The sequence below is a fragment of the Vanellus vanellus genome, assembly GCF_965231255.1.
Source record: "Vanellus vanellus genome assembly, chromosome: 6".
NCBI lineage: Eukaryota > Metazoa > Chordata > Aves > Charadriiformes > Charadriidae > Vanellus > Vanellus vanellus.
Window position 1 is genome coordinate 65,239,454 of NC_138911.1, and position 14,328 is coordinate 65,253,781.

The 14,328-nt window shown below is 35.7% G+C and overlaps 1 protein-coding gene across 1 annotated transcript in view; it reads right to left on the reverse strand.

The window, feature by feature from the left end:
• PPP4R4 (protein phosphatase 4 regulatory subunit 4) overlaps positions 1–14,328 on the reverse strand; it is a gene marked incomplete at its 5' end in the record, with an annotated part of 74,380 nt that overhangs the window by 9,564 nt on the left and 50,488 nt on the right. The window contains 10 exons of the mRNA XM_082485791.1: positions 618–692; positions 785–826; positions 1,734–1,878; positions 4,933–5,080; positions 5,889–5,994; positions 6,750–6,932; positions 8,249–8,332; positions 9,819–9,896; positions 11,771–11,890; positions 12,944–13,113. Coding sequence (XP_082341917.1) covers positions 618–692; positions 785–826; positions 1,734–1,878; positions 4,933–5,080; positions 5,889–5,994; positions 6,750–6,932; positions 8,249–8,332; positions 9,819–9,896; positions 11,771–11,890; positions 12,944–13,113 — 1,151 coding nt within the window. The remainder of the gene's footprint in view (positions 1–617; positions 693–784; positions 827–1,733; positions 1,879–4,932; positions 5,081–5,888; positions 5,995–6,749; positions 6,933–8,248; positions 8,333–9,818; positions 9,897–11,770; positions 11,891–12,943; positions 13,114–14,328) is intronic.

Sequence of the window (14,328 nt, forward strand, 5' to 3'; positions counted from 1 at the left end):
TGGTAAAGCATTCTGCACACTTCTCTTCCAAACCCTAAGTAACTTGTAGCTCCTTTTGCTCTATACAACCCGCGCTAAGTTTCCCTCCTGCCGGGCTGCAGATGTCAACGGCCTTTCTTTCTTCCTTTTTTTTCCGGCTAACAGGAAAGCTTGTAACACAGAGAGCCTCCTTCGGCTTCCTTGGCACAAAAGAAGTTATGACACTAATTTCTTCGCCTGTGGAAGCTGTACGTGAATTCTGAGGTGTTTCATTATTCAATCTATTATGTTATACATGCCTGGCAAATTGCTAAGCTCCCTCAAAAAGACTTCATAAAGGTGTGCTGAAGGGCTTGGGATTTTAGAACTATAGAGGCATCGAGCATGAGTATTTTTCCAGAAATTTCAGTTTGCTTTTCTAATTGATACAGCAAAATTTAGGTAGTGAAGAAAAAGAAGTTACGTGTTACTTTGAAGGACTTAACCCTATTGTAAAGCGTACAATGGAACCACACACAGATTATGAACCTACCAGGTGTCTCCATAATATGCACTTCCCCTGCCTTAAAATTATTGCCTTGTTAATATTTAGCTACAAACTATTAAAAAAAAAGACAGATTGTACTGATAAAATATACCATTTCCAAAAGGAGATGTTCTTGTCTCTCTTTTTCTTGATCCAATAAATCATTTTCGTAAAATCTTTTCTGAAACTTCAAAATAAAATTAATAAAAATAAAAAAATCACTACATGAAAATGGGAATTAAAAGTACTTGGTAAGTGTTAAAGTTAGTAAGTACTTACAACATCTACAGAGATCTCCATTCTGTCCAATTCTAACACTGTCTATAAGAAAATCAAAACATTATTTGTCGTTACTCAACAGCATGCCACACTTTTAACTAAAAAAACTGTCCAAATAAGAAGCTTAGAATAGTGGTATTCAAAATTAAGCACACCATTTCTTCCTAAACACTTGAAGCCTATGCTTGTATTTTTGTGCTACAAATGCAGTTAAAATCTGTCAGAGGGTATTCTCAGAGCCCTGCTGAGACTCACAACAAAGAACTAATAGACTATCTATATGGCACTCAAACTACACTCAAGGAAAGCACAGAAGCATGAATGGCTGGAGCACGGACCTAGGAACCAAGACTGAAAAAACGACCCAGGAACCTGTGAACAAGCCAGGATGCTCCAGGCAGGTGTTGACCCGCTCTCTCCTGCAGACTGGCCCTATGAGGAAGCCACCTACTTTAGCTACTTCACGGCTTCTTTGAGAATAAGCACGGGCATCCCTTAAAGATGTACTTTTTCGTGAATATTCATATTACAAAGACATTTGTAACATTTCAAACTCCTGCAAATCCTTTATCTGTGGACTGTAAAATAAATAGATTAACAAGATAGCTCTGCCTCAAAGACTTCATCATTTTTACTAGGGTCAACCTTTAATCCTATCTGTAGTCATCTGCTATTTTTTCACAAATGGTAATCGAACCAAAATCCTGAATCGCAGCCACTAGAAAATAACTGCAATATAAGTAACCAAGGAAACACCAACTCTCTTAAATTTGACAGAATACACTATACTACTACTTCTATTAATAGTTCAAAATTACGTAACAGACAATAGAATTCTTCAGTCTCCTGTTATTACATTAAGAGAATCAACAGAAAGCATAACTTTGATCACCTTAACTTTTAATGATAATCTCAAGAGAAAATGCTGCTGGAAAAGAAAAATGCTTACTCTTTTTACAATAGTCAGGACATCTTTGTCTTTCTCTTGACACAAAAGCTTCCTTATACATAATTCCAACTGCTGAAGTAAATGTTTATCAGTGGGAATCTTCAGAGTAGATTTAACTTTTGGCAACAAATAACATAGCTTCATTCTACAAAAAAAAAGTAAATGTTCACCTTTCGGTGCCCATGTTTAATAAACATTAATTTTTGCATTGCATGCTAGCAATTAACATAAAATAATTAAGCGAGTAGGTCTTAGTTTTCAAAAATTCTTGTTGCTTATATGTTGTTTCCAGTCATACTGTAACATTTTCAAAAACTTCTCCATAGATCGGGACTACAGTTCTGTATCTATCTCAAAGTCAATAAAGATTTCTTCAGTTTGGGGGGGAGGTTTAACATAGAAAGATAAGCAGACCTCTAGATTTTCAAAATTATCTATACGCCTAAGTCTATCAGGTACCTAAATAACCTGGAAATCTGGTCCATCAGTACAAAGGAGCCCAAGTCACCGTGTGGATGCATTTTCATTTGTTACTAGTGTGCCCCTGTGAAGCTCAACTTTGCTTTCAAACCGAATGGCATAAAGCACTTACGTGAACCTAACCACGTATTTTCTGCACTAAGGACTGAAGTTATTCTCTGGGTACCCAGCTCACTGAGCTGGACGACAGGGATGGGGAGCAGAATGAACCCCCATAAACCAAGAACAAATGGTCAGTGAGCTACTACACCACTTAGACGCACACAGGTCTCGGGGGCTGGATGGGATCCACCCAAGGGTACTGAGGGAGCTGGCGGAAGGCTCCCAAGCCACTTGCCATCATTTATCAGCAGTCCTGGCTACCCGAGGAAGGTCCCAGTCGACTGGAGGCTAGCAAATGTGACGCCCAGCTAGAAGAAGGGCTGGGAGGGGGATCTAGGAACTACAGGCCTGTCACCCTGACCTTGCTGCCAGGGAAGGTTATGGAGCAGATCATCTTGAGCACCATCCCACAACACATACCGAACTACCGGGCTCATGGGTTCATGAAAGGCAGGTCCTTCTAGGACAAGGTGACCCGCTTAGTGCGTGAGGGAAAGGCTGTGGATGTTGTACTGTGTTCAGTTTTGGGCCCCCCACTTCAAGAAAGACACTGAGGTGCTGGAGTGGGTCCAGAGAAGGGCAACGAAGCTGGTGAGGAATCTAGAGCACAAGTCTTATGAGGAGTCCCTGAGGGAACTGGGGTTGTTTAACCTGGGGAAAAGGAGGCTCAGGGGAGACCTTATCGCTCTCTGCAACTACCTGAAAGGAGCTTCTAGCCAGGTGGGGTATGGTCTCTGCTCCCAAGGAACAGGCCGTAGGACAAGAGGAAACAGCCTCAAGTTACACCAGGCTATGGATGTTAGGAAAAATTTCTTCACCAAAAGAGTTGTCAAGCATTGGAATAGGCTGCCCAGGGAGGTGGTGGAGTCACCATCTCTGGAGATATTTGAAAGATGTGTAGATGTGGTGCTTAGGGATATGGTTTAGTGGTGGACTTGGCACAGTTGGACTCGATCTGAAGTGTCATTTCCAACCTAAATGGTTCAATGATTCTATAATTACTGATTTGCCTCGATTCCTACATATTGTTTCTAAACTGGTTATATAAAAAATGTGTTAATTGCTTTTTACTTTAAGATGAAAATACTCTGCAGATTTAATAAAAATATTCCATACATTTAAGAAAATAAAAATTACAGCATTTGATCAGACTTCAATAATAGTGAATATTTTTTATCTGTAGGCATATAGTAAAAAAAACCTCAAGAACAATACATGGCGATATTCTCCTCTCTTCCCAGATCCCACTAGCTTGTGATCAGAGACAATTCTGTGCCACAAATAGTAACTTCACGATTATTAACATTCAAAAAAATTTGCTTTTAGAAATTCACCTGGTTTCATACCTTCAAAGCATTTTAACCTTCACAACTTACCATTAGATAGAGTTACAGCACTCCGTAGAAAGCTAGAATAGTATGTCCCTAAGTTTGTTTTAAAATTATACAAGCTAACAACTATGTCTGACTTCTAAGCTTCAGTATACTACAGACAGTGCATTCCTTTTGTAAAAAGTGATAGGGAATAATCCAGAAAAGAATTATTGCAAAATTAATTTCAATGCTAGTTAAGGATTTGCGAGTTATTTCAAGTTTTCATTAAATTTTAATAGTGTATCAATAGAGTTTTTAATTAACATGTTTGTTAAAAGCAATAAGTTACTTCAGATTACATACAAATTTAACTTATTGTTTTAATATAAACCTCTTAATTTAAGAACGTGAGATATGAATGTTAACCTATATGCACAAAATGGCTGGTTTTACATTTGGGAATTGAGATGTTGGAGTTATACTAAACAAAAGATCTATTTAAACAGTTTAACTTGGTAATAAACTGTACCTAGTGAAGCTTACTGAATGCACACATGTATGTAGCAAATTCTGCTTATGTAAATCTCTGTTCAGCATTAGTATTAGATGTTCAGACATGTTAAAGGTGACAACGTGAATTACACACATCAGAAATAAGATTAGAAGCATAAATTTACACAAAATACATGACAAAAAAAGGAACTATTTTCTTATTGGTAATAATGCCTGGTCCCTATCTGTTTAGTGAAAAAAAAAATTGACTACAAAAATAACTGAAAAAACACTGTATGAAAATTAAAAACATACCAAATTCCCATATTTATTTTTCTTCTTTTGCCATTTACCTTAACAATGAAGTAGAGAACTTTGACATAAGGTAAAACCTAAGCTAACTTGTTAAGCTCAGACCACTGAAAGAATTGCTTGCATGTTCTGCTTTACATATAGTGATGCTGAAATGGATGGAAATTAATGGAGACTGTGAAGTTATGTTTCTCTCTATATACCCATGAAACAGCGTCTTACTTTCATCTCATTTATTGCCAGTTCCTCTGTCTCATTGTTCCTTTCACTCCCAAACCCTAAGGCTTTTGATCAGTCCCCCAAACACACTGACCTGCTTCTGTGATTTTCCAACATCATTCCCATAGTCTCTTACACCTTTAATACTGGTCACCCTGAAGGCTCTGTACCTTTTTACTCAAGTACCGCTATTTAAACAAGACATAAAACCTGTAAAAACATTTCTTAATATATTATTTAAAGCTTTTCCTTTACACTGCTACATACTCTTTGTACAGTACCTCACATTGGCCACTGGATCATGTGTAAGTTCAAGCACAGGTAGAAAGAAGTATTTACAGAAGAATGATTTTGAAAACAGTTCCATAATGAATTCACAGGTATCTAAAAAACGAAGTCTGTTCCAGTAACTTTTTCCTTGGCCCAGTTCTGAAAAATAACCATGCACGGATATTATCTATTAAGTTTTCAATGTCAGCTAGAAAACATTTCAAAGGTTAACCCTTGATTCAAAGATGATAATCGCACTCACCACAAGGCACACCTTCTCAGCCTATCTCAGTTCTTTCTTTCAGTGAAAACCTAAACTTCTGAATTCAATGACCATTTCTGTCAGTGAGCATTTTGTTCAGAAATACAACCCGTCCATTTAACCATTTGAAAAAGCAAAAATAGCAAGAGAACTAGCTACCATGTTGAACAAAGCCCTGCATGCCTTTCAAACCATATCACAGGGGTATGAAAACTACTGTGTAAACATCAAGGGTTGCTAATGCGAACTATTCAAACTTCTAACCTATCTTTAAAACACATAGCAGAGACCAGAAAGTCAACTTAGGTGACTAACTCATTCATAAACTAATTTCTGAGAAGACTGATTCAGCATTTCTTATGCTGACGCCTCTAGAGAATTTTCCTTCTCTAGAGGAACTCTGCTTTGTATATCGCGGTGCCTACAGCTAAGCAATCTTGGATTCAAGAACTAGGGCTGGAGGGGTCTTGGCATGTTATCAGTTTCCCACATTGGCGCTTTCCCAATCCCTTTGCATAAGCTTCAGATATATTCTTCACATACGCACGATATGTTTTGCCTGGTGATAGTATGAGCAATTGAATGTCCTCTAAGGATAATCCCACCAATGATGGCAGGAAGTTACACTGAATAAATATAACCACAAACAGATTTTCAGTCAAAATTAACTTGCATATCTAAGTAATCAAGGAAAAATTATCTTACGTTCAATCAGTTTCTGAATAACCTCATGCCTCTGTTCTTGTTTGCGATTATAACGTAAATAAACGCAGAGGGTTCGAGCAGCTGCTTTTTGGACTGGCAGCACATTCTTGAAAGAAATAAAGGGAACACAATTAAACGTACTTGAGGGAACATGACTAAAAATGTACAAAAATTCTAGAAGTAGAAAAAATAGCTAAAAACTAGCCTAACTTTATAAATTTTGAAATAATCTGCACAATGTAAGGGAGAATAAGGAAGTTTGGCCAATTCATGAGACACCAACTCCTTTATCCCTCCTGCCTAACTTGTTTATTCAACTATTTCATAAACGTCTTAAAGTATTCTATGTTTGGAAGGCACCTTCTATACTGTAGGTATTAGAAAATAAAACTTACAACAGACAGTTTTACTCTTGAATTGATTCAATAAAGTTTCAGACTAGTACCCCTAAATCACCATTCAGTTTCAGAATGAAGTGTTCTTTCATAAAGAATGGAACACAAAGCAAAGTCATGTATGGAATCAGGAAAACGAAGGCATATCCCAGAGGAAAAAGTTTTGATTTAGCTAGAAACAAAATGATAATGAGCACAAGGAAGAAAAGAAGTCTTGAGTGGGAGGAAAAACATGACAATCTGTCAATTCAAATTTTGCTCCTCAAATGGCGGGGAGTTCTCAGAGCAATTTCTCAGTCTCATATATATAAAAAACCCCAGTCTGATATACCATACACAATGAGAAATAGTACTTTAAGATTAATATAGTATAAAAAGTACTACACATAGCAAATATCTGGTGGTCATTGTTCTAAATAGCGTAAACAAATAAAAAAACATTGGGAAAAGAGACAGGCGGGCTCACATTTGTCAAAATGATTGTCAACATTCTGTGAAGAAAACGGTAATAAATCTGATCACTTGATATGATATGAGGGAGACATGCATATTTTTGTAGTAACTTCTCATGAGTTCTCCATTTTAACGAAGTTGCTGCTCTCTGTTCTGCTGTTGTTAATGCAGGAATCAAGTCAGGAATAGACAACGGCTAGAAATAAAAATATAAACGTTAAAATAATTTTACACCTTCTACCTGTATGTCATGTTGCTATGCTTAAATCACACATCACAGCAATGTGAGAAGGGAAGAGATTTTAAAGGGTCGATTAATTCGTCTCCTCGGACAGGAGCAGCTACACCGTGACCATTTCCAGTAGATATTAGTCTAACTTGTTCTTAAAAGAATTCAACGATTGGGACTAAACAATCACCCCTAAGCAGTAAGTTCCACTTAATTAGTCAAAAAGCTATTCCAGTCCCTAACTAAATGCACTTTCATTTCCAACCCCTCCTCCTGACAAAGAAAAAGTAATCACTGCTCTCTTTGTAATACCCTTTTACAGATATGAAGACCATTACGATAACCCTCCTCAGTGTTTTCTTTCTCAAACCATATAAATCCCATTTTCCTTCTAATCTTTGCAGCTTTTCTTCTCGGCTCCCTAATTAATTTTAGTAGGAATTATACGCCTTTTCTCAGTAGGAGGCAAAGGCTTTACAGTAGCCAAGCTAAATTCTCTTTAGCACTAAGCAAAATGAAACAGACTGCCCCACCTGACATTGCCCTCGTTATACGTTATGTACATTTACAGCTGTAAACACCTGACAAATTCATATTTCAAATTACACTCTCAACTTTTGTCCAGACAAGAAAATAAATTTCTTCAGTTCGTTTATTGTTGGAATATCTCAATTTCTGTATACATTTAGGAAGTATGCTCAAAAAAAAACCACCTTGAAGCAGGAGATGTTTTATGTTCCATTTTACAGGTGAGGAGTCACTGAATAAACCACCATCCAGAGCCACGTACAATTCAATTAGCTAAGCTGGGAGCTGAATACAGATCTCCTCAATCCTAATTCAGTGCCTTTACTTCAGGAAATAGGCTTCCTTGTAGTAGAAACTGTCTGAAAATGGCGACCATGGGCAGCTGCCACACCAATGTGTGTGTATATATATATTTAAAAAAAAAAGATTAATTATTAGCTGCCACCCGTTTAGCATGAAACCAAGTTTTGTTTTAATTTAATGATTGTATTTCAAAATTTGATCTAATTCAGCAAATCTGTGGTTAATTAGTAAAAGAACATGGATAAACTGTTCATTTCTATATTTAGTCTAATCTTTCAAAACCTTTTTTTTATTTTAAAGTTTATAAAGTCAAGAAACAATGAAAAAAACACAGAAACTTTATATATCTCTCCAAAGCAGAAACTAATCATGAAAGTCTTTTCATACATGTGTGAACAACTTGCCACTACCTTTATTTAGAAAGCAAATTAAAAAAACATGAGAAGACCCACCTTGCTTTCTGATCCACTGTTTTCTCCTCCATTAGTCATTAGCTCAAGGATTTCAGGAAGGTGACCTACCAGGGCATCTAACACCTATTTAAAGAAAGGCTGCATGAACAAGGTCTGTAAATTAACTTGACTCAATTTTTATCTCTCACCAACATATGCCTGCTAAAATAAACAAAATAAACAAAAACGCAAAACCCCCCCAAAAAGATGCAACACATTTGCATTGATGAGGATTGGGATTTAAAATGGTTATTTTAATGTAGTAAGTAATATAAGTATTATAGGTTTCAGTTTAGGAAAACAAACTATAGTTTTGATTCATGTGAATATCACACTCAATGCTTTCTAAACTATTAACTATTCACAGTATACAATATTTTAAAATAAACATTCATTCTTAAGAAAGATCTGTATTTCATAGACAGTTAATTAAGAGCCTTGACAAACACAAAGAAACAGGCTTTTTTATATTTGTCAGCTGAATCTTAAAAGCAGTATTTCCTCCTTTAAGAAAAACTGCAGTTTAGAAATTATAATAGAATTTATAGTCTATATTAATAGAATAACCCTATCTTCAGATGTTGTAATGCACAGAACTAGGCTAGAAAAGTACATAACGAAAAAATTTTTTGCACCAATTCTGACAGAGGTGGTGTATACGATAAAGTACCAAATATATTTTTTGTTATTTAGATAACTGTATAGGGATCAACCCAAGGAATTTTTCACAATCACCAGCTCCTTCAGAGTCTCAACTTTCAGGTGTTCAACTTGAGAAATCTTTGAAGATGTGTCAGAACTTCATAAACTGTAAGTAGATGTTCTGTGAACGCTTTTAATTTCCTTGAGAATGTCTATCAGAGAGTACCAAAACAAAAAGGAGCATCTGAAAGCAAAACTCATTTTTCCATGCCATATCCAAAGATTCTACATAGAAAGAAAAAGATCAACTATTGGAAAAACTGGTATCAGGGGAAATGGTGATTTTGTCTCAAACATAAATATTTGTCTTTTTTTCAATCCCCAAAACTCTCACTATTGTCTGTAGTAAAGTTAAGTGATTCATGGTTAACGCAGGTTGAAACCGAGGTACGCTAAACTAAACTCTCTTAAACACTCACAGATTCTGTACCAGGTCTTGGACTGAAACGATTTTTATAAATCTTGACCTTTGAACCATACAAAACTCCCTCTCCTCTTCCATTGGAGAAATGAAATTAAAACATAGCAAAAACCTTTAACGCTATCAACAATTATTTTAATATAATATGAAACCCAAATCTTTCCACAGAATTTGTAAGGTAATAAATAATGTAGCAATTAAACCAAATTAGAATGAATATTTTTTAAAGCTAATAAATTCAGTGTGGGTTTACTAAATTCAAACAGTCTCCTATTTTCCTCCTTTTTATTCACAGACGGCTGGTATCTTTAGGAAGTATCCGTGAAACAGAAAAGCTGTTGATCATTTCAAACAGTTACTGTACTGTCTTATGGCAGAGTTATCAAACATCAAGATAATCTGCCTCAATGTAAGAAGCAAAAGAAAGTTCCAATAAAAGTATATTACCTCCAGTGACTCATCCTGTAATAGCGTAACCAGTTCTTTATGTATTGTATACACACCAGAATTTAAAAGCTTAGCAACCTAAAAAACGACAGTGAGATAGCAAGGTGAAGCATTCTTTACTTCCATGGCACTACAACAGCTCTACTACACGCGCTTACTTTACAGCGAGCATGAAGAAAGGATGCAGAACAACTGTTAAATATCAGCCGTCTAACGTTGTGTACTTTCTCACCGGTCACATTAAAAATATGCTTATATAAAGAACATGAGGCAAGACACAGGTCTATTACCTAACCACGAAACACATTTTTAGAATTAGCTTTATTTCACATTTACCAAAAAATTTTAAGACTGTACTGCAAGGCTAGAAAAATTCCTTCTGGAATATTCAAATGTTGTCCTTCATGCTCCTTAGAAGAGTTAACAGTCAGTCTGCTATATAAGTTACAAAAGATAAAATATACATATTGGCTTAGCCTGTGCTGGATTTTAAGTTTCCTCAACATTTCCATCTGAAGTTTGCACTCCTTACTTCTCTGGGTTTTTTTACTGTGATTCATAAATCACATATAAATGTCTAAAAAACACCAGCAGTCCATCTCCACACTGTTAAAAAGATTTTACAGCAAATATGAAAAGAACTTGAGGAAAGAGATTTTTGCCATACAGAATATTTAGAAGATGCTTTTTAATGGTTTTCTTTATTTATATAAGCCAAGTGAAAATAAGAGCTTACTTCCAATCAAGATGAAGCTTTAAGGAAATGGGTATAAGGAGTTTATTTAAAAAAAAAAAAAAATCCACTTAGCAGTGAATGCCATAAATAACTCATTTTTGGCTGTCACGTGTTTGCCTAGTTATACTGTTAAAATTAAATCAACCAGCACTAAATGTACATTCAGACCAAGGTACAATTTTACAGTTTTTTCTGAACGAGCTAAAGTACTTTGCTTACATTCGGGCAGTACCTTAAAAGTGTTACACATCTAACACAATATATTATGTAGAATTAGATGCTCGTTTTACAGTTTCAACAATTACCTTGGATTATCATTCATTAAGACAAGGCATCAGTAGGTAACGAGATCTGGAAACCCATCCATCTTTCTTATAATGGTGGAAATAAAGCCATTTATGCCTCTACTAGTCAATTAAATGTTTTCAGCAAGCTGCTTAACTTACCAACTTCCCCAGCAACAAACTGGGATAAAAGGCTAGCTCCAGGACTGAAACACAAGGGTTCTCAGTAAAACACTGTGAAAACCTTGAAGATCTCCCTACGTGGGTTACTAGAATCCAGAGAGAGTGTATTTTCATTTCTGGAATACACCCCGTGTATCTAATAATATCTGTGCAGTTGTACATTTTTTAACTTTTATGAAAATAATGCAGCAGAACGTAGGTAAACTGAATGGAATAATAAGAATACATAAGCTTTCACATGTGCCTAAATTTCCAAGTAGTTTCATGTTGAATTGAGCATTTAACTTTGATTTGATTCGTAGAAATATTCTCCATAGAACAGCAGGATAGTAGCAAACTGTGCAGTTCTAAAGAAAGTTTTCAGGACCAGAAATGGCAAGTTTTTCCGCGCGTTTGTCTCGTTATTTTCTAATGGCATTGAAAATCTTCAAATATTGTAATTACTACAATTGCTTATGTTTGTGGTACTGGACCATTCTAAGTTTCTTCTAGCTTTTGTTCCTTAAAACCTCACCTAGCAGTAGGCTCTTGTAGCCAAATTTCACACAACTTAAATAGACTGTATATATGTGTATATATGGGCTATACAGAGAGGATAGAAGGGACTCTGAACACCTCTGACAAACTAAATCATTTCAACAAGTTTTCTCAAGTCTTTTTATTTTGGTTGAACAGTCACAAATGTAAGTGTAAAGAAGAAAACAAAATAAAAACATGTAAGTTCTAACAAAGAACTGCTGTAGGCTTACTTCATAGAAGCTTATGGCCATAGTATATCTGACGGGAACTTCAGGGTCGTGACAAAGGCAGAAGAATATAGAATATAGTTCTAAATGGAAGTTCTTTGGATCCACAAAAACAATCATGGCCTGTGGAAAGATAAAGTCTTTTATTAACTGTATAGCTAAAGGACCGCACTATCAGAGATTATCAGATGAAGACATTGAGTTACAAACCAGCAAGACACTTGGGTGATAACAAGTGGTGATTTTAAAGAGGAAGTACGGCATTTTTGATGGCTGTGTCAAAACACAGGCACCAGGCAAGTTCTGGAGTTGAGAACTAAACTGGATTCACGTATTTTGCAGGCACGCTGCCAGCTTTTTTCTGAAGACCTAGATTAAAACCTCAAGATATAAAACCTAAGTTTTATAAATATTGTTAATGTTTCTGTACACTAATGGAAGCTGCAACTGGAGACTTCAAAAACAAAGAAAATTTTAGCAAGTAGCAAAGGAAGCATCTGAATTTCAACATAATTGTGTGTGTACATACCTTGGTTTTGGTCGAATAAACCAACAGATGTCTACCTACATACAGCGTGCTTGTTTTTAAAAGGCAGAACAAAAATAACTGTCTACTGGCTCTCGGTATAAACATATTTTCTTTAAATATAAATGCAGAATGTCAAAATACGAAGTAGATTTACAGAAACATGAGTGGTAAGTTTAAAGACCTCACATAAACTTGAAAAGACTCTCCGTATTCAGACAGGGACATGACTAAAACATGAATCTAACCATTCAGATTCAATCTTCATCTCCCCGGAATGTCATGACCAACAGCAAACGGTAAAACTTAGCTTTGAGTGGTCTGAAACTGGGGACTCTGTTTCACTGCCATTTTCTCAAGGCCTTTGTGCTATGACAATGTGTGGGAAAGAATGAGACCAGTAGCCTCTTAGAACAGCATTCCATCAAAAGTTGCCAGTAATTTTCTGAGGCTCTGCAAAGAGGAATCTTTCCTGGTAATGCTTTTGGACAACCTCTACTTTAAGCCATTAACCTGAACTTTCCAGGAGAGAGCTAGGATCCAGCTAACAATGTACAATTTGGGCATAACTTCTCTATCACTTATGCAGTCCTATTTAGTGAACAATACGCAACACACACATTATTTAACCTTAAATTAATGTTACTTACTGGAAAATTGTAAGCACAGTTCTTCCTTACTGAAATATACTTCTTTTCCTGTTCCAGAGTTTGAAGTTGTAGTTGATTATCATTGTGTCCGTTTTCCTGCTGTAAACCCAGCGTGGAAAGTTTCTTATAAAATTCCAAAAACCGTAAGTGCTGTTCAGGAGTAAAAATGCCTCAAAAAAAAAAAAAGTTTACTTTCCTCATTACAAATGCTATTAATACTGTGCCCCCCAATCTCATTTACAGATCCACCAAACATGTTGATTTTTATCCCTCCTCCCCCCACCTTGAGTCTAACAGAGTATCATCAGTACACATTATGCAAAAAAAGTGATTACAGAAAAATGACAGCTAACTATAACAGAATGAATCTTAATTTCTATTTACATAATTCTTGAAATACTTGGGACTTTAACTGCAGGACTGTGAATATATTTGCTTGTTCCACTAATACTGGTTTCCTTCTGATTAAACTTTCTTTGTGAAACTCAGTCACATGAAGAATGCCTGCCTGCAGAAAGTTGAAAAATTAGGCCATGTTGCTACATAAGATAATAAAGAGGTATAAGAATAAAAATCTTATATGAATAAATAAATAAAGAGGTATAAGAATAAAATTAAATAAATTAAATAAAAATAAGCTTAATTAAATAACTGTATTTAAGTAAATATAAAATTAAATAAAGAGGTATAAGAATAAAATTAGAAAACTGAGAACAAACTGGAATGCAACAGGCAAGATGACTTAAAAAATTACAAGTAATTTTATAAGTACATTAGTAATAAGAGAACAATCAAGGACGGGCTCAGTTTTCTACTCAAGAGAGAGAGGAGAGCGATGAGTGATTGGTACCAAGAAGGTCAAAATGATTAATGCTTTTATTTTCTTTCTCAAATTCTACTGGTATCATCAGACTCAGTACAATTAATAACAGTGACAAAGACTCAGGCTTTAAGCAGAGAAGGATCAGGTCAGTGAACACTTAAACATGAGAGGCTTTCAAAATGTGCACAGCCAGATGTGCTTCATTCCAGTATTCAGGAGTATTTAAAGCACTGGCTGCTGACATTTTAAATAAGTGAGATACCAGAATGGAAAAGAGCTGAAACGGTACCAATATTTAACAGTTGCAGAGGTGAAGGACAAGCCATATAATTACAGATCAGTCAGATTACTTTCATGTTTTTGAAACAATTGGAACAAAAATCAAAAAATCTACTTGTCAATACCAAAAAGAAAACAAGAAAACGAGTAGCAGCCAACATGGCAAAAGCAAAAACTTGTCAAACTGATTCCATTTCCTTCTAGTACTGGGTAACAGGACCTGTGAATACAAAAGATGCAGTAAAGGTCATGTTTTTCACAAGCAAAATAAGGGATCAGGAAA